Here is a 25917-nt window from a genome sequence, read left to right as displayed (position 1 = left end):
TTCTGTAGTACTTATGACAAAGAATATCCTCTACCTCCAGAGAAAGAATTGAGGTTTGAATGTGTAGCAGTCCACCCCTATCTATGGGCAAGGGAAACAGTTAGTATGTACAGAGTGGCTTAGAAGAGAGCATGCTCAGTCTTGAGCATGCTCAGTCTTGCACATGTCTGGGAAAGCCTCTGACCCTTGACCCCAGCTTCCCCCAGGTTAGGCGGGAAAACAGGTTTCTTTGTGCTCTCCTGGCTAAGAGAAACCACACCTATACCTTGTCATTGACCAATGATAATCATCCCTATGTATTGTGTATATTTGCATATCAAAGAGATTAAATACCGGGCCACAGCAAGCTCCGCCCCTCTCTCTCTTGGATCTCAGCTCTCACTGATGTCTGTCCTTGCTGGAGCTTGGCCTCTGGCCAAGCTCCATCTTTGATTCCTTTCCTTATCTACCTCTCCCACCTGAGACCTGGCCTTTGGCCAGGCACTTTCTTTTCTCTATCATGTCTCCGACCTGTGTGGTATTAAAATTGGATCATTGGAAGGGTATAAGCCTTCTGAGTAGTCCACTGATCAGAGTTTTTGCTGTGGCTCCTTGATAATTAATAAGGCCTGGATTTATGACTCATTCCTGCCACCTCATATCTCTAACTTGGCTCCGCCATCCCCCTCATGGCATCCAGAACTTCTATCCTTCCTCTATCTTCCTATCTTGAGGCTTCTCGCGGGGGTTCGAGGAAGCTTCAGAATGCATATCAAAACCTACTATTTTTCACTTTATTTTGTTTATATGTATTTTCATTTTGGGTTTTTTGCTTATCATTACAGGGAGTGGGAAGAGAGACAATTTGATTCAGAAAACATGTTAAAAATTGTTATTGCGTGTAACTGGTGTGTGAAGTAGAAATTGAAGGGACCTTGAAAATTTCAAAGTACACCCTCTTTAATCAGTATTGAAAAAATATGACCTGGAAGAAGCTTCAGATACAATAGGAGAGACTAAGACAAAAGGGCATTTAAGATTTGATCAGGGGTACTTCAGGGTCTAAGTACAGTCTGGGTAAGTAAGTAAGTCTAAGTAAGGTCTGGGACTCCTGACTCAGGCAAATTCCCAAACAAAGTCAAAATACTCAGTTCAAAGCACAGTCCTACAGGAAGAAGGGTGGAGTGATCTTGTCTTGAAGGGAGCTTGAAGAGAAAAGGGACCAGTTTTTACTAACTTTTTGAAGATATAACTTAATAATTTGAGAATAACACACTAATTTCTCACTCCACACACTGGGAAAATAGAACTTTTTCTAAAAATTAAAATTGGGAAAGGGAAAGCTAATGAAAAATGACCCTATAGATTCCAAGAAACAATAAAACAAAATCAAAAGAATGAAAAAAAATATAAGAAAATATGAAATATCTTACTGGATAAACAACTGACATGAAAAACAGATCAAGAAGGGATACTTCCCTCTCCCTCCATATGTTATTTCTCCCCAGTTTCATTCCATCTCTAACTGCCTTTCAAATATCCCAAACTAGCTGACTGATAGACATCTAAAATTCAATATATCCAAAATGAAACTCATTATCTTTCCCCATAAACCTCCCCCTACCCTTTGCCTTCCCTATTACTGTAGAATCTTCCCTGAGGAAATGACATGGGCATTGTACCCCCAGAAACCCAGGCAAACTATTATCACAGAAATTCCCTTGCTCCCTTCCATCCTCATGACTCTGAGCCTAAAAACATCCAATGACTCCTCTAGGGTCCTGAGATGATTGTCCTCCTTTGATTGTCCTCTAGATTTAAGATGGACAGAAAGATGCACCTCCAGGCTACACCTCGATCCTATCAGACTACATCTCAGACATCTGCTTGTTCTGGAAAACTAAGGAATCTTTATATCTCCAGGCAGACCCTAGTCAGATGATCACCCCACCTCACCAAATGCCCGAGTGACTAACACTCTCTGTTGTAAAAAGTATAAAATCCCCAGAACTGATGTCATCTGGGGGAACAGCTTTTCCATCCATGCTGTCCTCCCAGGAACTGCTCTCCATCTTGCAGTTCCACCTTGCTATCCTCCTGGCCATTCTCAACATTACTTCCTAAATTAATAAATTTCTCTTTTTGTTTTTAAGCTAAGTTTTGGAGTCTTGCATTCTTGCAAAAGGTATCCTTCCCAAACCCCAGGGTGCATCTCTTCTCCCCCCACAACAGAAATTGCCCCAGATCACTCACAAGAAATACCAACCCAAAGAGAAATTGACTGGATTGAGGACACACAAAATATGTATAGCCCTGAAGAAAGTGATGCTGATATGTGAATAGACTGAAGAAGGATAAATCATTACCAAAGAAGCAGAAAAATATATAAAATCCCCCTCTACATCTATCTAATTCTCCATCTCAACCCTCACTCATTATTAGTCACACTACAAAAAGAACATGACATACATTCAAATCATGAAGCAAACAAGAAAAACTTCACACAAAACTCTTACTTATACTCACACAATGGCAACTACTCTTATACACATGCATGCTCCTGCAAAAGAAGAGGAGACTTTATAAGCAAAGTGAGATGACAGTCAAGATGGGATTTGCCAAACAGAGGAAGAATCTGGACCAGAAATCCCTCCAGGAACTTAGGAGACTTTAAATGGATGAAGGAAACACAGAAAAGAACTGTAATTCATGAACTGTGGAGGAAAAGAACTTCTAAAAACCATGTCGTGTAAGATGACTCACTGTACATATTAACTTCACACTAAGGACACACATGCAACACACACAGAAACCCTGAATAGGAAGAAAAATAGAATCAACAGTCAACATGTGAAGAGGAGTGAACAGCAAGGAGTAAGTATATGCATGCCACACTACATATCCAGAACATAAACATAAGATTTAGGGATCTTTGTCATGGATAAACAAGGTCCATGATAATGGAATAATGTATATATTTGTAAATAAAGTTCTTGCAGGACTAAACAAGCAGAAAAACAAAAATAACTTTTTTTGTCTGGGTGACTCCAAAGCATAACTCATGTATATATATATATATATGTATGTATGTATGTATGTATCACATGCAATGATTGTACAGTAAGCATACATGTACATAAGGTATTTTTAGAACACGAACATTCTAACATAGAGTAGGAATGAACCAACAATCTTAACCTTTCTTAAATTAGAGAAAGAGGTAGTCAGAGTGAAAAGGGAAGTTCAAATAACTTAAGAGAGCCAGACATAGGGAAAGAATAAGACCAGCCTACCATATAAATGTAAAAATCTTATAAGGTTAAAGCATTGTAATAGTTAGAAAACTTAAGAAAGCATAATATAACATACGGAGTGTTAACGTGGAATCCAAAAGTCCCCAGTTTGTTTAGTTGGGAGGTAGAAATCCCAGGTTTTGGCCTTGTCACAGGAGAGTTTCCCTCTGAGGGAAGGTCCCACTTCGCGAGACAATAGACATCCACTTCAGCCTTGGCGAAGTAGGTAACACATCAGTCTCCCGAGTTAGATCCTTGGAAGGAGAGTGTGATATCCTGGGAAAGGCTTCTGGAGACAAAAGAGTTACTTGATGGGGCTTATCTCCCACCTGAAGTGGATGTCTATTGATTGCGAAGGGGAAACTCTTGTGACAAGGTCAAAACGGAGTTAGGAAAAATTACTTGAGTTCTTTAAGATATATTTACTAGAGAGTTAATCAACATTGTTGCATATTATTCAAAGATACTCATTGTTAATCCTAAAATCCAAGTTATTTCATTGTATCAACCTTTGTAACTGACACACTTACCCTAAATTTCTTCCCAGAAACCCTATTTTAGCATAGTTTTAGGTAAGCCAAGTTAAGCTAAATTAGGTCAAGAATAGGACATAGGTAAGGGTTAAGAGCTTTTTTATTTGGGGAAGAGAATATAGGGGATAGCATATAGATAGAAATTTAGTGGTAAGAGTAACATAAAGTTAAGTAATGTATTCTAAGCCGACGCAAATTGTTAAGGTGACAAATTTGTGAAAAACCAAAAAGGGGAATCTGTAAGAGAGAAATCAGATCCAGCATGGAAAAAGGATGGGAAGGACAAGGAAGACAGAGAATTCCAGGAAGGAACGCAGAAGAGCTGAGGAGAAAACTACCAGATCACCTCACTTCTCTCTGGGAGTGCTCCTGTAGTGGTTGGTCTGAGAGAAACCTCTGAGACAGAAGACCTTTCTGAGCATTGATCACTTCTCTATGAACCCCAAACCCCTTGGATCCAGCTGAAGATAAAGGAGTGGGTGGGACTTTGTTAGGAAGCCATTCACCTAAAGAACTCTCTCCATTCCCTGAAGTTTGTCCTATGAACTTCATGCTACAATTAGGCTAGATAGAAGTTAGGACAGATCTCACAACAGACCCAGGAGGGTCAGGCAGATAGCCTCAGGATTTGGGGGGGGGGGTATCAGTTAACTCATAGGGATTTCCCATTTCCCACTTTCAACAACCCCACCCTCCTTGTCTTGTGTGTCCTTTTAGAATAAAAGAATTATTCCTCTTAGGCCAAGTTTGTCTGCCTCATATCATCAAAGAAGGGAACTGAAGTTTGGAGAGGAAAGCCATACTTTCTCCTCAACAGTGGAGAGTCAGCTTCAGTCCTTAACCTTTATACTCATCCCAGACCCTGAAGGGACATATTCTGTTCCTGTAAAAGACAATTTGTGTGGTCTTCCCTAGGGGAAGAAAGGGGAGGCTCAATCTCTCCTATCTCTCCATCCTTTGGCTCTGTCACACCTCTCTCACTCTGTAGTCCCCAAAGTAAACAATGACCCCTTTCTGGTTATCTATTACAACAAACTGACCAAAGCCAGGAAAATGAGATTTGCATTGTGGATTGGCAATGAATTCAAAAGGACCTTGAATTACTGCTCAGACTGCAGATTGAGAGGAAAGTCAAATATGTTTAGTAGTCTCATAAATCTCTCTAGAGTTTTTCTTCTAGGAGAGTATTAAAAATGTGGAAGATTATAGTTTATGTTTAAGCATGTTAAGTATTTTCTGTTTTAAGTATTTCTTTTGTGATAGAGAAAATAGCTGTCCTGTACCTGTTATCGACTATTCTGTATACATTGAGTAACTTTGTCAGCGGGGACCCTATTAAACTTTTTTGGGGAAATTTTTGATAGGAACCATACCTAAACTTTATTGAAGATATTTTTACTGAGACTCTCTGGTGGGGAGCATCAGCAAGAGAATTTGGGGGAAAAAACACCTGAATTCCTTTTCTTTGGGCTCAGATTCCCACTAGGGCTAAACGATCTACATGAGCCAAGGGTAGAAACCCTTTTCTGGGAAAGGCTGCAGGGTATCATAAGTTATCACTGTCCCATCTGTTCCTAACAAAATCCCATCCCTACCAGATCCTCCTTTTCCACTCGATGTAGCTTTTGATGGGGGGGGGGGCATTTTTTGGGTGTTGTTAGGTTCATTCTGATTTCCAGAACATCTGGCACTTTTTTTTATAGGACATTATAATTATTAATTATAGGACACACTGACAAAGTAATGTTGAATGGGGGCATGACACCAGCAACTGGGGATGGGACCATTTAAAAGAACTTGTATAGCTTGCGGTGGCTGAAGGAAACTAGGACTTTTAATAGTATGTGCAAGGTTGCAGATTAGGGAGTAGAATGTCCTATATACAGAGTTTTCACAAGTAGGATTGTTATGGAGTTCAGATATGTACCCCTGGGGTTCGGGAAGGATACCTTTTGCAAGAATGCAAGACTCCAAAACTTAGTTTAAAAACAAAAAGAGAAATTTATTAATTTAGGAGGTAATGTTGAGAATGGCCAGGAGGATAGCAAGGTGGGACAGCAAAATGGAGAGCAGTTCCTGGGAGGACAGCATGAATGGAAAGGCTGTTCCCTTGAAGGACATCAATTCTGGGGATTTTATACTTTTTACAACAGTGTTAGTCATCCAGGCATCTGGTGAGGTGGGGTGATCATCTGCCTGGGGACATAAAGATTCCCTAGTTTTAGGGAACCAAGAGATGTCTGATAGGATCTAGTTGTAGCCTGGAGGTACATCTTTCTGTCCATCTTAAATCTAGAGGACGATCAAAGAAAGATAGTCATCTCAGACTCAGAGGAGTCATTGGGTGTTTTTAGGCTCAGAGTCACGAGGATGGAAGGGAGCAAGGGAGTTTCCCTGATAATAGTTTGCCTGAGTTTCTGGGGGGTACAGTGCCCATGTCAGGATAATTTTGATCAAATAGCCAAATAGCCAAAAAGGGCTTTAATGGGCAATTTATATTGAAGGAGGAGGTTTTAATCTGGAGACCTTAAATTTGTTTCCTTAATATTTTTCTAACTAGAGTTCAATATAATTAATTTCCTTTGTAATCCTATTTATTTTTTTTTCTGAGAAAGGGGGTTCTTAGGCTTTGCCAGACTATCAAAGAGGGTTTACAACACAAAAGATGTTAAGAATCCTATTCTTAGAGCTTCTTCAGCTAGAGTGTTTAAAGATGATCAACTTAGGGGCAAGTAGTGGATAGAAAGCTAGGCCTGGAGATAGAGGTCCTAGGGTCTAATGTGGCCTCAGACACTTCCTAGCTGTATTACTCTGGACAAGTCAAACCCCAAATGCCACTCTTCTGCCTTAGAACCTATATTTCTATTGATTCTAACACAGAAGGTTAAGCATACCAACTTGGCAACTGAATAGATTGAAGAAATTCTTAAGGCCTGAGAGGGCAATTAAGGAAACTCTTATTTCTGTCAGGAGGAGGGGCAGCTAAGTACCAAAGCTACCTAGAGCCATATGTGGTCTGGAGGATCTGAGTTCAGTTCTGGTCTCAGATAGTTCGTGTGACCCTAGGTATGTCACTTAACCTTACTTTGCTTGGTTCTTTACAGCTCTTCTGCCTTCGAATTGACAGATCCTAGAATGGATGGTATAGGTTAATTTTTCCCCCCCTAGCAGCAAGAGATGTGTCCTAGGCTGCAAATAGCCTTAACAAGTTTTGCTGTATTTTTCCTGTTTGTGTATGTATACACAGGTAAAGGCCGCTAGGTGGCACAGTGGAGACAAGAAATCCACTTTCAGATTCTCACTGGCAAATAACCTGTTTTCCAGAGTTTCTCATTTGTAAAATGAAAACAATAGCATCTCCCTTCCAGAATAGTGATGAGGATAAAAGTTCTATATAAATGCAATTATATACATACGTATTTTTGTTTGCATATTATATTTAGATATACACTGTTGACATGAAATTTGGATGCCTCAGTTTACCCCTGCCCTTTGAGAAGCCTCAGTTCTAGGCACACCGTTTTGGTTTGAACTATGGACTTTAAGGTTGTTTGGGGACCCTACTGTGGGTGGATTTTGTGGACATAGTAAAAGTGTTAAGTGCTTTTATTTGTTTTAGAGGCTCCTCTTGTTATGTTAAAAGTTCTCTCAGAAGTCCAGCTTCTAATTTGACCCTTACCTTTGAAATGGGGCACTTCATAAAGTTAATCCAGACACCCCCAAAATTCAATTATTGGAACAATTATTTATTGATTAATAAAGAATCTACCAGCTGGGACAGATTTCCCTGTTGGAAGCTGCATCAGACTGACATCATAGGATAGCTTATATAGGTTACAAGATACAAAGTTATTTCCTTTCACATACAGGTTCTTATTGGACAATCAAACAAACCTCATCACAAATAACAGGTATGTGAGGTCAGTGATGAATGGACAATCCTCAGGTTATTCAGGGGTTGTTTACTTTCACATGTACTTAATCACTTATCCCTATTTAGCTATATGTTATCTTGCATTCCATCCTGACCTCTTTGATATTCCTGAAGTTCCTTTTGTTTCCTGACCTTCCTAATTCTCATCCTTAGGCTAATTGAAGTCTAGTCTGCAGCCTGCATAAGCTGCTTGATTGATCTGCTTTATCCACTTCAACTTTATTATCTTCTTTTATTGGGACTACTTCACCTTAGTAATGGTTATAGCTGGTCTCTCCATAAGAGGCATTTAACATAATGTCTTCTCCCAAGGGAGGACTGGCATTTTAGCATGATGTCTGCTCACAGGGATATGTCCCCTGAGTTCCCAGGGTACAGGCCCTGTGTAGATTTTGGAGCTGGGCTCTATGAGGCTGAATATGGACCTATCCCTATTCCTGATTAAAGAGTGGTTTTTCTTACTGCTTTGGTAGTTCTGTGTTATTTTCAAGCTAACAAAACAAATATCATATATAGGAGGCACAATGGATAATGCCCAAGCCTAGGGTCAGGAAGAGTTCAAATCTAACCCAACATTTCCCAGCCAGTGACCCTGGACAAGTCATTTAACTCCGTTTGCCTCAGTTTCTCCAAATGTAAAATGATCTGGATAAGGAAATGGTAAAACATGCCCGTATGTTTGTAAAAAAAAAAAACAAACAAACCCAAATGGGGTTACGTGTCCAAATTGAGTCAAACAACTAAAGGCCATTTAATGTTTGTTGCCTGACAGTGTTTGAACGTATGGAGGCTTGTCAATGAACCTATCTGTTTCAGAGGTTTGGGGGAGATAAACCAGTTGGAAATACAGTATTTTATCTGCCAATTTATGTTCCCACTACAGGGTAAAATTTTGAAGAGGGCAAGCTTGCCCCTAACAAACATGGCGCCTCAGCACTAGCCACGTAACCCTCCCCAACAAACGCGGCTTCCATGGAGAGCGGAAGCGCCCAGCCCCAAACAAAGATGGCGATGGCGGCCCGGAAGTCTATCGGAAGTGACCTCCCACCTGGCCGCTCTGCCCCTCCCTGTCCCACAGCGAAGCTAGACCCGGGATGGCGGTAGCAATGGCCGGCTCGCAAGCTCTGAAGCGTCTAGAGCTGCGGGACGCCGAAGCGCTATTTGAGGCACATGGAGCGGAAGAGATCCGCGGGCTGGAACGGCAGGTACGAGCGGAGATCGAGCACAAGAAGGAGGAACTGCGGCAGATGGTGGGCGAGCGCTACCGCGACCTGATCGAGGCGGCCGACACCATCGGACAGATGCGTTGCTGCGCCGAGGGGTTGCTGGACGCCGTGAGGGCTACGGACCAGTGCTGCGCGCGTCTCCGCCAGCAGAGCCACGCCACGTCCACCGCCACCGCCTCGGCAACGACTATGGCAGCGTCGCGCTCTGCGCGCACCCCTCAGGTCCCGCCCCATTCCGGAAGCTCCGCTCCCTCCCAGACTCCGTCCCATCTATCCCTGCAACTGACCCACCCAAGGCATTCCTTCCTCCTCCCCTTAGTTCTTCCTCCCAATTAAGCTTGTGACCTCCCAGCCTGCGGGAAGACCACCTTGATGGGCTCCTGAAGAGGGGTCACTTTTAATCCATGGATTCCATTCCATTTCACAAAGACCTGCTTTGTGTCAGGCATCGGAAGAGGCATTCCGAGGGCAGTGCAGGGAGGGCTAGCCTTAGTCCTGTGCTCCCAAGCACATCAAGCAAAAAAGTCCAAGTTTATACCAGCTTACACATTGAAGGACAATTGCTGATCAGAAATTCTGATAGGAAGGATTTCAGGGGATTCCCAACATGATTGAAATTCCAGGTTAAGGCCCAAAAGACAAATGTCTAAGGCAATGATTGGTTGTGTTTAAAGAATGGAGAAAAAATTTGGAAGGATTGCCCTGTTTTAAGGTTTACCTTCTTCTGAGGGATTACTAATAGCTAGCATTTATTAAGAGTGCTGGAAGATTTTTAAAGCACTTTTACAAATATAAACCTGTATTGCTGTTTTTCTTATTCTTATTCTTAACCCTCTGCCTCAGTTTCCTCATCTGTAAGTGACCTGGGAAAAGAAATGGCAAACCACTTCAAGTGTCTTTGCCAAGAATAACCTAAATGGGATCTTGAAGAGTGGGAAGCATCTGAATGATCCCAAGAACAATATCAAAACTAAAGTCAGAAGCCAGATAGCAAAGGGCTGAGAAAAAGCAAGTGGGAGGAGAGGAAATGAAGGTAATGAGCATACATTTTTTTTAACCCTTACCTTCTGTTTTAGAATCATTACTAAGTGTTATTTCCAAGGTAGAAGAATGGTAAAGGCTAAACAGTTAAGGTTAAGTGACTTGCCCAGGATCATACAGCTAAGGAGGGTCTAAGGACAAATTTGAACCCAGGACTTTCTGTCTCCTGACCTGGCTCTCTATACACTGAACCACCTAGATGCCTTTGCATAAACTTTTGAGCCTTTTCAAGTCGTTTGGCTGAGAAAGGGAGGAAAAATATGATGATAACTAGCATGGATGGTGGAATTTGTAAGGCTTTTTTAAGGGTGTAAGAGATAAGGGATCATAGGGGAATACACTGCTGAAAAATAGGGGAAAGAAAAGGATCAAGGGTATATGTAGGAGGGTTGTCCTTGGTGAGATGCTTCTTTTCATCAAACTATAAGGAAAGAAATAGTGAGGGATGATGTCAGTATGAGAAGGCTGAGCTTTCTGAGAATGACTGATTTTTCTGGATAAAGGAGAGAATCTCAGCTGAGTGGGTGAGAGAGGAGTATCATGGGAATTCTACCAGTTGGAGATGAAAAGAACAATGCAGAAATAAGGGATGGCAAAGGTGGGAGCTGGAGCGTCATCTCCAACTGGTAGAATCCTGAAATTACTTTGAAGCACAGCTTAGCTGCTGTCTCCCCAACAAGGCCTAACCTTACATTTTACACTTACTGGTTTTGCTTTGTATTTAGAAGTGTACATTTTGATTTCCCTCAATAGACTGTAAGCTTCATGAGGGTAAGGGCTGACTTGTTTTTGCCTTTATATCTCCAGACCCTAGCAAAGTGTCTGGCACACACAGGTGCTTAATAATTGTTTATTGAGTTGAATTGAAATGCTGAAGAGAAATCAAGGCAAATGATAGAAGTTTGACATGCAGATGAGAGAAGAGCTCAATTCTTCCATTGTCGTGTGTGTGTGTGTGTGTGTGTGTGTGTGTGTGTGTGTGTCTGTCTGTCTGTCTGTCTGTCTGTCTGTCTGTCTGTCTCCATGGAATTGATTAACAGTGCTTAAACACAGTGGTCATCTACCCTCTGAAATTCCATAGAGCCAAGCTTCCGTGTCCCTCTATAGAGCTTAACCATCATGATTTAGGTTTCTTGCCCAAAACTAGTCCCCAACCTTCCCACTAGGTGATGGATAACAAAAGTTTGGGCTCCCCAGTGTTTTGTTTGATTTTTCCTGCAGCCCTCCCAGGAGAAGTTCTATAGCATGGCTGCCCAGATCAAGCTACTCTTGGAGATTCCTGAGAAAATCTGGAGCTCCATGGAAGCCTCTCAGTACCTACATGCCACTCAGCTCTACCTGCTCTGCTGTCACCTTCATGGCCTGCTCCGGCTGGACTCCTCCAGTGGATGTTATAGCCCTGTTCTTGCCCGTTTCCCGATACTGGTTCGTCAGGTGGCAGCAGCCAGTCACTTCCGGTGAGTCATTAATACTATAATACATTATAATATATATATATATATTATAATATAATAATATAATACATTAATACAATAATAATAATCAATAATAAAAAAAGATCATTATGTGGGTTGATTCCGGAGCCTTGTGGTTTGTGAGTTATTCCTTTTCTTTTGTTCTGCTACTTAAGATGCTTGATTGGCTTTGTCATCTCTTTTGCCCTTTCATTTTATTTCTTCCTAGATCAACCATCCTGCATGAAACCAAGATGATACTTAGATGCCAAGCTGTGTCTGACCAGGCTGTTGCAGAGGCCTTGTCCTCAGTCATGCTCCTAGAAGATAGTTCTCCTCGCCAGGCCCTCACGGATTTCTTGTTAGCTAGAAAAGCAGCCATTCAGCATCTTCTCAATCAGCCACACCATGGTAAGTAGAACTTGCTTCCCTTTGAGATTTGATCCTCATAAACTAAGCGACATTGGCTTCTCTCAGATTGTTTTTAATCATCTTTCATAGTTATATTTAAAATGATACTCCTGTCTATTTCAGTAAAATATGTTTTCTTCTTATAGGTGCTGGTATTAAAGCTCAGATTTGTTCATTAGTGGAGCTGCTGGCCACCACTCTGTACCAAGCCCATGCCCTCTTCTACACCTTACCCGAAGGTGTGCTGCCTGATCCAGCACTGCCATGTGGCTTACTCTTTTCCACCCTGGATTCTGTTACAAGCCAGCAGCTTGCAGGTGAACTCCTTTTTCCGCTTCCCTTTGTATCATTCCAATTCAAGTCTGACTTCTCTTTCAAACTCAGACCTAGCCTCCTTATTTCTGTTTCCTGTTATGCCTTTAAGTATAATGGCTCTTCCTTCTTTTTCAAGGGCATTAGAAGCCAGGATGGGTCTTAAGGTGTCATTTGGTCCATCTCCCTACCACTAGGCAAGGTTGAAATCCAGGGGAAGGAGTTGTCTGCTGACTATCTCCAGAGAGTATTTGAAGAGCATAGGGGTGGGGAACTTCCCAAGTTTCCATGTTTTAAAAAATCATTAGTAATTCTGATTGTTCACATTTGAATTCATATACCACTCCAAAGTATTCCCCACCTCCCACTCCCAATAGTCTCTTCCTACTTTTCTCCCTTCTTTTCCTGTTCCCTACTTTAGAGAGAAAGACCTACAGAGAGAGAGAGAGAGAGAGAGAGAGAGAGAGAGAGAGAGAGATGTATGTATGTATGTGTTCCTTTATTCTTCCCACTCCAAGTATTGGCTCCAGAGATAAAGATCTCATTAACTTTTAGTTAATTCTTTCAGACCTGCCCATAGGAAGGGGAAGACTAGAGGACTTCTTTTCATCTGATTTAAACGACTGTGTTGACCACTGGGCTTCATTTGTTTAGGAAAAGGCATCATCAATGTCTTACAAGAGATGAAGTTGTGCAGCTGGTTCAAACACCTCCCAGCCTCCATCATGGAGTTCCAGCCAACACTTCGAACTCTTGCACACCCCATCAATGAGGAGTACTTGAAAGACACTCTACAAAAATGGATCAATATGTAAGCCACCAGGGAGAGGTTTCTGTAGGCTGGTAGCAGTGGCTTCTTTTCATGTTTCTACGAGGTAGAGTGTGTGATGTTGGCTCTCCTGTGTCACTGCTCTGTGATCTTCAGGCATACAACCCACTCAAAAATATGTCACTTTCAGCCTAAAGGGGAAAAAATCACATCTATGAGGGATAATATGGGAAATAGGTTACACATTGATAGGGGACTTAAAGAAAATGGTTGTGTTGCAGGTGTCATGAAGATATCAAAACTGGGATCACCAATTTGCTGGTTTACGTCAAAAGCCTGAAAGGCCTTGCAGGGATTCGGGACGCTGTATGGGAGCTGCTCACCAGTGAATCAATGAGCCAAAGCTGGGAGGTGGTGTGCCGGCGCCTTCTGGATAAGCCCATCTCCTTCTGGGAAGACTTGCTGCAACAGCTGTTCCTTGACCGATTACAGGTAAAGGAAGGGCAGGTGTAGGTTTGATTAAAGAGAAATTCCTTTTAGTTTTGAAGTCTCTTCTGTGTATGGCTGACCAGGGTTGTTTACCTTTCTTTGTGAATGAATGTCTTACAAATTAGCATGGTTGGGGCACGTAGGTGGTTCCAGTGGCCTGGAATCAGGAGGATCTGGGTTCAAATCTGGCCTCAAACAATTCTTATTTTGTGACGCTAGGCCAGTCACTTAACCTTGTTCACCTAGCCCTTACCCTTCTGTTTTAGTTATTATTAAGAAAGAAAGGGTTTTTAAAAAATCAGCATAGTTCCAGATGCCAGAGTGAGACTAGGCTTTAAAAAAGCCAGTCTTTGACTAAGAGATTAAAATTTTTTTTGGGGGGGGGGGGAAATGCTAGCAACAACATAGAAAATGCTCATGGAATTGAATTAAATGTCTGTTCTAGGCAAAGCACTGTCATGGGCCCTGGCAGTTAGAGAGACAGAATGGAAAATGGTCCCTTCCCTCAAAGATATTATATTCTTCTGGGAGATACAATCTGCCATAGTTAAATAAACAGAAGATAAATGAGGTGAAAGAAAATGCTAACTGGGAGAGTTGGGGGCCAATGGGCTATGGAGGATGCTTCTGATTGGAATTCTTTTTCATTCTCTCCTAGACACTGACGAGAGATGGCTTTGACTCCATCTCTAGCAGCTCCAAAAAGCTTCTGGTTTCTGCTTTGCAGGAACTTGAAGCCAGTTCCAGTACCTCCCCCAACAAGCAGGTCCAGTTTGAGCACAACATGTCTCTCTTTCTCTGGTCAGAGAGTCCTTCTGACTTGCCTTCAGATGCTGCATGGGTCAACGTGGCGAATCGGAGCCAGTGTGCCAGCAGTGGCCTCTCCATGAAAGCCCAGGCCCTCAGCCCCTATGTACAGAGTTTTTGCCTTGCTCTGGACTCCAAACTGAAAGTCAAACTGGATGACCTTTTGTCGTACCTTCCCTCAGATGCACCCAAGGAGGCCTCGGGTGCACAGACCAAGAACTCTGCCTTTGATAGGTACTCAGATGCCAGCACTGTGGAGGGAATGCTCCGGAACCACTGTGCGGCTTGCACTGAGCAGATTGTGGCGTGCGTGCGTGCAGAGCTGCAAGGGGCTGAGGCAGCACTGCAGGGACCGACCCACATGCTCAGTCGTCCCAAGCTCTCCTCAGTCCTGTTCATGGCCAGGCTCTGCCAGTCCCTTGGAGAACTGTGTCCCCATCTGAAGCGATGTATTTTGGGCAAATCGGGTAGTTCAGAGAAACCCATCAGGGAGCCTCGGGCCACAAAGAAACAGGCAAAAGGAAAAGCTCAGGAAGTGAATCCTGTTCTAGCAAAATGGCAGGAAGTCAAAGAGCAGCTTCTGGAGCAGAGTCTGCTGGGATACCGGCTGTGGAGCATGGCCATCACAAATGTATGAGGGGGAAAAGAAAGGGGAGAGAGAAAGAGGGAGTGAGGGACAGAAAGAGAGAGAGAGATGGGGGAGGAGGGGAAGAAAAAGAAGGAGAGGGAGAAAGGAGAGGAAAAAAAAGGAGAGGGGACATAGCATCTGCCCTTATAACTTATATTAGAAGAAATAAGAAATATAGAAGTAATTTAATACAAAGGAGTGTTGAGTTCAGGAGAAGTACAAAATGGAACAATTCACTTCTAGCTAGAATGATCAGGGAAGACTGTATGGCAGAGGTGGTGTTGGAACTAGGCCTTGGGATTTCAACAGGTGAAGATGGGTAGAAAAAAGTATTCCAGGCATGAGGACTAGGAGAGATGAAGTAGAAAACTTCAGCTGGGAAAGGATTGTTAATTAGTGCAATTTGGAGAATCAGGATCTGTGGATTAGTCCACTGGAACCAGTTTTTGTTTTTGGCAGGGTGAGGGGTATGTATCTCAGATTTCAAGGCTAAGGAGTTTAGATTTCCTTAGGGGTCGGGGAGTCCCTGCAGGTTATTTGGCAAGTGCTTAGTGATTAAGAGCACTGGGCCTGGAGTCAGGAAGACCTGGGTTCATATCCACCCTCAAATACTCCCTAGTTGTGTGACCATTGATAAGTCCTTTAACTTCTGATTGCCTGTCAAAAGACTCCACTGGAGGAAGGAAATGGCAAATTACTCCAGTATCCTTGCCAAGAAAACTCCGTGGATTGCTATGGTCCATGTAGTCACAAGGTCAGACATGACTGAACAACTGTGTTCAGATGTGAACATTGGGATGATTGATCTGGCAATAGTGTTTAGTTTGAATTGGAGTAGTGAGGAGAGATTACAAATAGAGACCAAACTATAATAACCCAGGGCGGACAGATTGAGAGGCGCAGTAAGCAGCAACAGAGATGGAGTGGGGACAACTTTTAAGAGATTTCAAGGTAGACTCAAAAGACCTGGTAGCTGAGTGGATGCAAGGTCAAAGGTAACCTCAAGGTTTTATGCTTGAGTAATTGAAAGATTAGTAGAATTTAGTTTGGGCTATGTTGAATTTGAGCTGCCAGTGAGACATTCTTCAGACCATCTCCCTGGGATGACTGCCTCTAGTCTACTCCAGTCTACGCTATATATCATGGCTAGATTAATCTTCCTAGTATAAAATACTCTCTCTCTTCTCTTTCCCTTTTCCCCTGCAGGGAGTGGGGAGGGGGCAAACCTCTAATGGCTCCCCATTGCCTAATGAATTGCCAGTAGGACATTGGAAAGTCCAGAATGTGTGACATATTTAGGGATTGTCTCTAGAAGGTCATAGTTTAAATTGTAGCACTGGATGAGAGTGCTGAGGGGAAGTGTAGGATAGAACCTTGGGAAATGCTTGCGTTTAAATAGTTGGAGGGTGAGGTTTCAGCAGAAATAGCATTTGAGGAATTAGGAGAATCAGGAGTGTACAGTGTGGCAGAAGCTAAGGGGGAAGAATATCACGGAGGGAACAGTTATCAACGTTAAGAGGTATAACTGCTAGTTGAAGCATGAAATGATAGTGAAGAAGAGGCATCCAATATAGACTACTCTTGCTGATAGTTTAGAAGTGGAAGGGATACAGTAGTAGTTTGCTAGGGGAGGATTTTGTTTTTAAGGAGAGATTGGAGAAGGGGAATAAGCCAGTGGAGAAAAATATTGGGGATTAACTGAAATACATTAGGGTAATTGATTAATAGAGTAGGGTCCTGGAAATGGGAAGGGATGGATCAAAAGCACAATTAGAAAGATTAGCCTTAAAGAGAGCTACTTTATTCTCTGAGACAAGATGAAGATGTAAAGTGTGGAAGGGAAATTGAGAGAGTTCAGGTTGAACACAGGTTCATTGTTCTTAGTAAAAGGTCTTCTTTGTGGAAAGTGAATATAGGGACTCTGAGGGAACTAGAAAAAGTGCACCATCTTTAGAGGGTTTTTTCTTCTTACCAAACTATTCAAATGCCAGAACCTATTCCTATTTCCCCCCAACATATTATTTCTATTTAGCATCATGACCTTAAGAACTGGAGATCTCTCCTTCATCAGCCAAAAAATGAGATCCCTTCTGGGTAAAAGTGGTTTTTTCATTCTTCTCTGTAGAAAGAACATGCTCTGTTCCAAAATTATGTTTTTGACTAGTAGTTTCTATTGAAGTGCTAACTTTGTTGGAAAGCTATGTTGCTATCCTATAAGAAGCCATGTGCAGCTTTTGAAAACTTAGAAATAAGGGCAAATGATTATGGTTCAACAAGAGGCCCTTTCTGGGGTATATTTTTTAGCTACCCTGGATGTATGTCACATATTCTACTAAGTCTCTTTCTTTACCAGGTCCTGGTTCGTGATTTCACCCAGTCATTACTTCTAGGGAATGCTGGCTCTATCCTAGCCATGGCCACCAACTGGGATGAACTGGAAATCCAGGAGGAGACAGAAACTGGGAGCAGTGTAACATCCAAGATTCGACTGCCTGTACAGGTAAGGTAGTCTTTTTTTCATGTGAGCCTGCATTAGAACTGCTTTCCAAGAGCAGAAAAAAAGCTTCACAGATCTGGGTTCAGATCCTGGTGTGATCACTTCTCTCTGGGCATATCACCACTTTTCTGAGTCATACTTGATTTTCTATGTTCTCCAAAATAGTTCTTATATTACATGCCTTTATAAAAGAAACCAAAACCCTTCCATCTTAGAATCTACACCAAGTCGCAGTTCCAAGGCAGAGAACAGGAAGGGCCAGGCAATGGGGGTTAAGTGACTTGCTCAGGGTCACACAGCTAAGTGTGAGGTCAGACTTGAACCTAGTCTCCCATCTCCAGGCCTGGTGCACTTTCCATGGAATCCCCTTGCTGCCCCACCACCAACTTTAAAAATTTTAAGAATTTAATAAGTACGTGAAAGCTCTTTATTCATATCATTAAGTCATCTGTGATGAAGAGCCTATGGTTTGTTGTAATTTACTAGTGAAGCACTAGTAGGGAAAGGGGTTACATCACTTATTCAGGGCACACTATTAACTAGTGGTAACTGAGACTGAGCCTCCAGTTTCCTGAAGCCTCTCCTTTGCAAGGAGCCAAAATGATCATGTCATAGAGGGAATGCTAGTTAGGAACTTATATCAATTAAGCCCTTGAAAGTTCTTGCAGTTGTGATGTTAACCCTCCCACACTCCTGTAAAGCATGGCTTCATAAACAATCTAGATTCTACCTTGGGGGGTGGAGGGAGTAGCTAGGTAGCCCAATGGATAGAACGCTAGGCCCGAAGATGAGAGGTTCCACATCATCAGATGCTTCCTAGCTGTGTGACCGAGGGCAAGTCACTCAACTCCAGATGTCTCTCTTACGACTCATCAGCCTTGAAACCAATACTTAGTATTTTTTTTTAAACCCTTACCTTCTGTCTTAGAATCAATATTGTGTATTGGATTCTAAGGCAGAAGAGTGGTCAGGGCTAGGCAGTGGGAGTTAAGTCAGCAAGTCAGCCCAGGGTCACCCAGCTAGTGTCTAAGACCAAATTTGAACCCAGGACCTCCCATCTCTAGTCTGGCTTTCAATTCACTGAGCCACCTAGTTGTCCCCCTTAGTACCAATTCTAAGAAGATATGGATTTTTTAAAAAAAAGGACTTGGGTAAAAAATTCCACTTTACTTTTCTGGCTCTCCTCTTGAAGTCATTAGGAGCTCTGGGTGGGGCAGAGATGGGTGACTGGAGAGGCCAAGTCCCAGTCCTGTTAAAAAAAAAATTTGGCTCATATAGCCAAAACTATCCCACTGATTTCTAAATGACCACATTTGACTCTTGTAGCCATCCTGGTATGTACAATCCTTCCTCTTCAGTCTGTGTCAAGAAATAAATCAGGTTGGAGGCCATGCCCTGCCAAAGGCCACACTACAGGAGATGCTAAAGGGCTGCCTGGTTCAAGTATTAGCGGGCTATGAAAAGCTTTCTGAAGATAAGCCAGCTAAGGTATGTACTTGGCTCATCTGTGCATAAAACAGGTATTTTGTTTTTAGTAAATCTGATGAAGTAATAACTGTTTTGACATGTTTGACAATACCCTCAATTACTAAAGAATATCCAAAAATATTTTTCTCACCTAAATTGTACCTTTTTACAACCATGAGTTTCTAGCTGACTTGCATTTTAGAGAATGTGAAACTAATCTCCAAGTATTCTTCCTTCCTAAGCCTGTGTACACAACGAAGTTTGATGCTGTTCAAATTTAGCCCTTGACTATATCTTTCCTACTAGACCAGGTAATTCTCATTGGTAGCTAGGACTTCCAGCTCCCCTTTTCTGGGATGTGTCTGTCTTTTATAGCAGAAGGGTATAAGCCTTCAGTCTACTATAAATGGGAGGATTTAAACTTTATGTTCAACATCTAACCTTTAACTTGTACTAGAATTCTTTCATCTAGAAATTTGAAATTTTAGCTGGAAGCCTTTTCTTGAACTATCAAGATTTAACTTGTCCCCTTCACCTGAACTTACTAGATGTGCTTATCTTTTAAAGAAGGCTATCAGCCTTCAGTCTACTATAAATTGAAAGATCTAACCTTATACCCAAGGTCTAACTTTTAATTTGAACTAACTTTTAAAAAGTGAGTAGGGTTCTTTCATCTAGAAATTTGGAATTTGTTTTTTTCTTGAAATAGCAAAATTTAACTTGCCCAAGGCTTTATTCTAGATTGGTTAGCTAGCAGTGAACTCCAAACTTTCAATTGTTCATGTTTATCAGTAAAAATTGTTAAGCACACATTCTAGTATGTGTAGATTCACTTAACTGTAAATTATATACATGTGCCATCGTACTAATTAAGTACACTATGAAATTTACACAAAAAACAGTTATTTTAGAAGGGAGTGAGATGAATGAAATATTTGACCCTAAAGGCAAGTGAGCTACTGGAGTTGATCAAGGGGATTGAGGGGGCAGCTAGGTGGCTCAGTGGATTAAGTCAGGCCTAGAAACAGGAGGTCCTAGGTTCAAATTTGACCTCAGACACTTCCTAGCTGTGTGACCCTGGGCAAGTCACTTGACCCCCATTGCCTAGCCCTTACCCCTCTTCTGCCTTGAAGCCAGTACAGTATTGACTGACGAAAGATAAAGATTTAAAAAAAAACAAAAGGGGATTGCCATGCTCAGACCTGAGGCATTTAGAAAATCACTAGCATTTATGTGGCTGATGAACTGGAGAGGGAAAAAGATTTGAGGCTGAGACAATTAGGAAGCTGCTGCAGTGGTCCAGGTAATAGGGAATGATGGAAAAGATGTGGAAGTAGTGGAAACATCAAAGTATGTAAATGACTGGCTATAATAGTGTGAGGGAAATCTTGGAAGCCAAGGATGTCAGGTTGTAAACCTAGTTGACTAGGAAGAAGGTGGTGCTGACTATAACTGGGAAGTAGGCAAAGAGCTTGGTTTGGAGAGAAAGAAAAGGCAATCTTTGGTCTTTCACAACTCATCCATTCCTTCCCATTGTGTAGCTCACTACCCTAGATAATAGAGTGAATGGGGTAATAGCATTTTCCCAGGAGCATCTGTGTCACTGGCTGCTGTGGGGATCCAAGTCTTATTTCTCTTCAGTAATCACACATGGCTTAGAAGGGTACATAGTAGAGAAGGGGTGAGGTAGAATAGAGAAATACAGGTAAGCAGTGATATTGGGAGCATACCAACCCTGTAGCTGACTAGGAAAGGCGTGCAACATTGTTTTCCCTTATTGCATCTTACTGACTATACTCCCTCCTTGGGCCCTTGAGGGTGATAGCACCCTTCCCATTTTGGAGACCATTAGGTTAATAATCAGAAAACTGTCCAGTATGTCCATATAACATCTCATTCTTCTTGATATTGGGGAAAAACAATTTGCAGAAAGAAGGTACATTCCCAATGACTCAGAACAGGGCACTGCAACTACTTTATGATCTGCGTTATCTCAACATTGTGCTGACAGTCAAGACTGAAGAGGTAAAAAGTGCTCGAAGTAAACAGGACTCCAGGTATTTTAGCCATTCCTAAAAGTCTTTTGGGGGTGGGGCAGGGTGATGGTGGTTGTGGTGGAGGTAGTTAAAGGAATCATGTTGGATGTTAAATGATTTTTGCTTTTAAAACCAAGTGCCCCTATTGCTAATAGTCATGTGGAATCTGACTAATCCAGGCTTAACAGTGTGGTAGGTGTAGAGAGAAAATAAGATTATCTGAATCTCATCCATCCCAAGTCTATAATATAAACCATAGGGTATAATCTGGCCCTCTCCCCCAAAATTAACTTCACAGACTATGATCAGGAATACTTTAGTCCAAGTCTGAGATTAATTATAAAGTTGTGGAGGCAGGCCTACTCTGCAGCCACCTGTGGGAAGAAAGTAAGCTTCCATTTAAAAAGCAGAAACAAGTAAAACAAATCCCAGTACTGGGTTTTTTTTTTCCCCTAGCACACGTAGAGGTTGTTTTATAATAGTTTTCTTTTTAAGAAAAGCAATTCTAATTCCATTTTTTTTCTCTTCCAGAATTGAAAAAGTAACAGACTTCTTAGAAGGTCTCATAGATCCATTTGACCTAGATGTCTTTACACCACACCTAAATAGCAACCTTAATCGCCTGGTGCAACGAACCTCAGTAAGCCAAGATGGGAACAAGCTGTAAGCCCAGTATGGGGGAGGTTCAGGTTGCAAAATAAACAAGTCAAAGCATTTGGCAGTATATTAGCAGCTGCCTCTCAGAAAGGTGGAGTAAAAAGCCAAGTCATTCTAGTTATATGTGGGCTCCAGGTAGTAAACTTGAGGCAGGTCAAGTTAAATCTTAACTCAGATGATAATTACAAAATCCTCCCCAAGTGGTTGGAAATAAAGATTGACCTTTAAAAAATGGCAGCAAGGGAAGCTTAACAAAATACAAATAGCTTCCTATGATCAGTGGTAGGAAAAGAAATCTCTTTAAGGGTAGAGCTAGTATTCTCTAATCAACTCAAAGCAAAAGAAAAGTTTATCAGAGGCAATATTTAACCTAAAAGAATACTTCCATACTTTAAGAAGGTAATAAATAAAAGATCACCTCATTAATTTCCCTGTGTCACCCCACCTCCCCCCAGGTTCTGTTTGGATTGCTAACTGGGACAGATAATCAGTTTTCTGCCCGGAGCAGTACTTTCAATTCCCAAGAACCCCATAACATACTACCACTGGCATCCAGTCAGATCAGGTAAGCTCATAAGTCTCTTCATCTAGGCCTTGGGGTTTCCTAGTTACTATTCTGAAACCTCTTCATTTCATTTTTCAGGTTTGGACTTCTTCCACTTAGCACGACTAGCACACGAAAGGCTAAGTCCTCTAGCCGAAGCACAGAATCCAAAGACCAGGTTAGTGAGCACAGCTTGGAACCTCTGTCCAGTGGCTCTCCCTTCCCATTTTCCATAGAGCCTTTTGGGGAAGAAAGAACTAAATGACAACATGCACTAATGCTGCATTTAATGTTGGTGCGATACAAGTACAAGATCTTACTAGATTGAGCTGAGATGTTTAAAAAAGACGATTGAGTTTAAACAGAGCAGCCTCTTCCACTTAGCACGACTAGCACACGAAAGGCTAAGTCCTCTAGCCGAAGCACAGAATCCAAAGACCAGGTTAGTGAGCACAGCTTGGAACCTCTGTCCAGTGGCTCTCCCTTCCCATTTTCCATAGAGCCTTTTGGGGAAGAAAGAACTAAATGACAACATGCACTAATGCTGCATTTAATGTTGGTGCGATACAAGTACAAGATCTTACTAGATTGAGCTGAGATGTTTAAAAAAGACGATTGAGTTTAAACAGAGCAGCCTCATAGTGGTGTGATAGTATTTTGGGCTGTTAATACTATAGAAATTTCTGCAAAAGACAAGATGGAGTTTTATTTAGCATACTAGGGAGGGAGTTGGAGTTACATAACCAGCCCCTTAAAATGGTTGTATTCATTAGGAAAACAGAAAAAATTCTTTTGTCCTAGTCATGGTTTCATCCTCTACAACTTATTTTAGTTAGGAGGAAACAAGAAACTTAATCCCTTTTCAAGCTGTTTGCTATCCAATAAAGCCTACACCAGTCTTATTGGGGTATTTCAAAACTCAAACCAGTTCTCTTCCCTTAGTATGTAGCTGTTTGCCCTATATCTATAACTGAAAAACAGATGTTAATATGCCCTTTCCCCATTCTCTGCAGACCCACCTGGTTAGGACCTGCTTCCTAAAACTTAGAAACTTCCTAAGGAAAACATCCTAAATTTTTTTAGATCTGACAGACTTTTTAAAGGGTGGTGGTGACTAGAGAATATAATATACAACTTTCCCCCCCAAGAAAGAATTTCTGAGGGAAAGGCTTCTAATGCTCTTAAATTAGTAAAAACTTAAGACAAAATTATGCCTATTCCAAAGCTGTTTTACGTCTGGTGCCATAACATTAAATTTCTTCTTCAAGTATCTGTGGCAAATCCTATTTATGCTAAAGGAGCAAGCAGTGGAAAAGGAAGTATATTTAATTTAAACTTGTTCTTTTCCTTAAAAGTTTGATTTACTAGTTCTGTCACCCAAGTAAAAGCGAATACCAGTCAAGCAAAGTGGTTTCCTTCAAACAAAGACTTTCTTTAACCTTAACTATAGAGAGGAAAGGTCCCCTCACTAGCAACATCAATAGTTTTATGTGCTGGGTGGCTTTCAGAACAAAAGACTCGAGGTGGGTAAGCAGGTAAGAGAATCCTGGTAGAATCTAAGGCACTTTCCTTTAAATCTAACGGCAGGTTGTACTTCCAACACTCCCCAGAGCAGATGATGTCATGATGCGTCCTGGTTCCTTGTTCAGACAGGCTGTCACAGAAGAGGAAGACACATCTACCCCATCATCTCGTTTCACACTTAGTTGGCTCGCTAACATGACTAAATAAAATGAAGCAATTTATCAAGATGTACCCCTCCTTTTCTAAATAAATAATTACCATGTATTTATTAGTGCCTCTGCTAATTTGTTTCTAAGTTCCACCAATTTTTATGGTTTCAATGAGGGAATGTGGCCCCCTAGTGACTATGAGAAAGTACTTCAAATATGAAATTGAACCTAAGCTAACATATAGTTCTACAGTACCTGTTACCTTAAACACCAGCTCAAGTTGCTTAGTCTTTATCATTAATCATTTGTGCCTTACTAGACACAACAGGGTGGAATTATCAAAAGATCATTTAAGATGCTAATGTACATTTGTGTCCAAGACAAAGGTTACAAATACAGTACAACTTCTTGTCTTTCAAAACTGTGCAGTGTTTGCCAATAAAAGCCTTAAAATCTAGCCTTTGGAGGAATAATGGTATTGGGGTTCAAGGAGGTGTCAAAAAGACTCCCTGGAATGCAAACACTTTACATAGGGAAGAGAAGACAGATTGTAGGGAGGGTGTTTCCATCTTACAAAGTCTAATCTAATAAGCTTGCTCTAATTTTTCTCCCCCTGTAACGGGAAATTAATTTCAATAGGACATCTGCATACTGAGAGGTAGTATGGTAGCTAGCTTCAGTCCAAGCCAGAAGCAAGCTCTTTTATACTTTGGGAAAGAAAACTAATGTTTATCATGCAAACTAGTCTTTACTAGTTTACCAAATTTTTAAAAAGTCTTTAAAATTGGAAGACCCCACCCCCCACCCCCCAAGATTTTAAAAGGACTCCTTGCACAAAACAGGAAGTTTCCAATTGGTTTCCAAATGTGAAATGGAGCCAGTATGGACTCTTAACATGCAGATGCGGTTTCCTCCTACTGTCACCTTCACTGGGATGACACCCACCCTGAAAAGAATTCCATAAAAATGGCTTCAAAGCCCCTCTGACATTGCAATAGTGCAGCAAAAACCACAAGTAAACAAATGCCTGCTACCCTGTCATTTCAAATGTAGACTGAAAAGCCAACAGGCATATTTTGTGCAATTTTTTAACAAACTTTTTAAGTTGAAATATCAAATCTGCACAGTGCTGTCCCTTCACAGAAGGCAAGGAACTGCTAGTTCATCATGTAGGAGGTCGTCCTCGGTGCTGTAGGCTATAAAAGTGGGCCTCCTTCAGAATCTGGTTGATGTGGAAGTAAGGGCCTTGGCATAGTGCAGACTGCTCCTGTAAGGACTGAGGGGTATTAGGGCTGGATCCGGTAATTATCTGGTTTAAGCTGCTTTCTTGAACACTTCCCCTGTCTGGGCTATTGATGCTGCTGCTGGTACTACTGCTGCTGCTGCTACCACCACTGTCACTGCTTGAAGACTAGAAAACAAGAGAAAAGAGAGAAGAAGGTTAACGGTAATATTACTTCTGCATGTCCTCTTATTCTCAGAACATTTAGAAGAACCCATGTATTTCCCCTTAACACTTCTGATGTACTATTTTTTCCACCCATTTCAACAACTTCTGTGTAGAAAGAAAATTCTGGGCCTTCAGGGAAGCTGTCAACCATTGGGGCCAGGATATGGTGTCAGGAACATCTTAACCATCATCAAAAATGAGGAAGGAAGGAAGAAAGAAAGGAAGGGAAAGAAAGAAGCAAAAAAAAAGTGCGAGTCAAAGTGAAAAAAGCAACTTTTGCTACAATTTTGAATTTCTTACCTGTTCATGAACTACAATGTACACTACACTAATGTAAAAAGTGTATTTTGCTCAGTCTTTAATATAATTTAAGGAGTCTGTCTAAAAAATTGGCATTCCTATGTGGTGTTAAATTTGCCACCTGTCTCCTCCCCTCCTGCTACTAAATGAATTCAGTTGACTCAGTGCCTCCTGCGGTCATATGGGACAATATCAGACATCCTTATCAGACTTTATTCTCAATGTTAGTTCTCTGAAATGAGGTGTTCCAAAAGAACTCACTTCAAAATTTGATCATTATTGTTTCTTAAATAACCTCAAGGTAACTAGGTTAGGAATATTTATTCCATTCCTAAGATTCAAAACACAACACAAACCAATAAGAAAAACTTTAAAGCATGTCAATCTAGCAACACAGCAAGAGAAGAAAATTTAGAA

General features: G+C 41.5%; 2 protein-coding genes across 4 annotated transcripts in view; one reads left to right on the top strand and one right to left on the bottom strand.

The window, feature by feature from the left end:
• The first annotated feature begins 7540 nt into the window (after positions 1-7540).
• COG1 (component of oligomeric golgi complex 1) lies at positions 7541-23865 on the top strand. Of its 3 annotated transcripts, none has more exons than XM_007482703.3 (14): positions 7541-9187; positions 11228-11463; positions 11690-11871; positions 12018-12188; positions 12838-12994; positions 13234-13444; positions 14100-14879; positions 17230-17376; positions 18700-18861; positions 20770-20897; positions 21408-21516; positions 21989-22098; positions 22177-22255; positions 23665-23865. In XM_007482703.3, exons 1-14 carry the CDS (start codon positions 8834-8836, stop codon positions 23806-23808), a joined length of 2970 nt encoding a protein of 989 aa, XP_007482765.2. In that variant the 5' UTR covers positions 7541-8833; the 3' UTR covers positions 23809-23865. The 3 variants fall into 3 exon arrangements, with proteins under 3 accessions (XP_007482765.2, XP_007482766.2, XP_007482767.1); XM_007482705.3 differs by having other exon boundaries at positions 8806-9998; XM_007482704.3 differs by lacking the exon at positions 18700-18861.
• FAM104A (family with sequence similarity 104 member A) overlaps positions 22612-25917 on the bottom strand; it is a 23434-nt gene continuing 20128 nt past the window's right edge. Inside the window, 1 exon segment of the mRNA XM_056817216.1 lies at positions 22612-25161. Coding sequence (XP_056673194.1) covers positions 24916-25161 — 246 coding nt within the window. The 3' untranslated portion in view covers positions 22612-24915.

This window comes from Monodelphis domestica, chromosome 2 (assembly GCF_027887165.1).
Source record: "Monodelphis domestica isolate mMonDom1 chromosome 2, mMonDom1.pri, whole genome shotgun sequence".
In the NCBI taxonomy this organism is placed as follows: domain Eukaryota; kingdom Metazoa; phylum Chordata; class Mammalia; order Didelphimorphia; family Didelphidae; genus Monodelphis; species Monodelphis domestica.
This window is presented reverse-complemented; position numbering and strand designations above follow the sequence as displayed.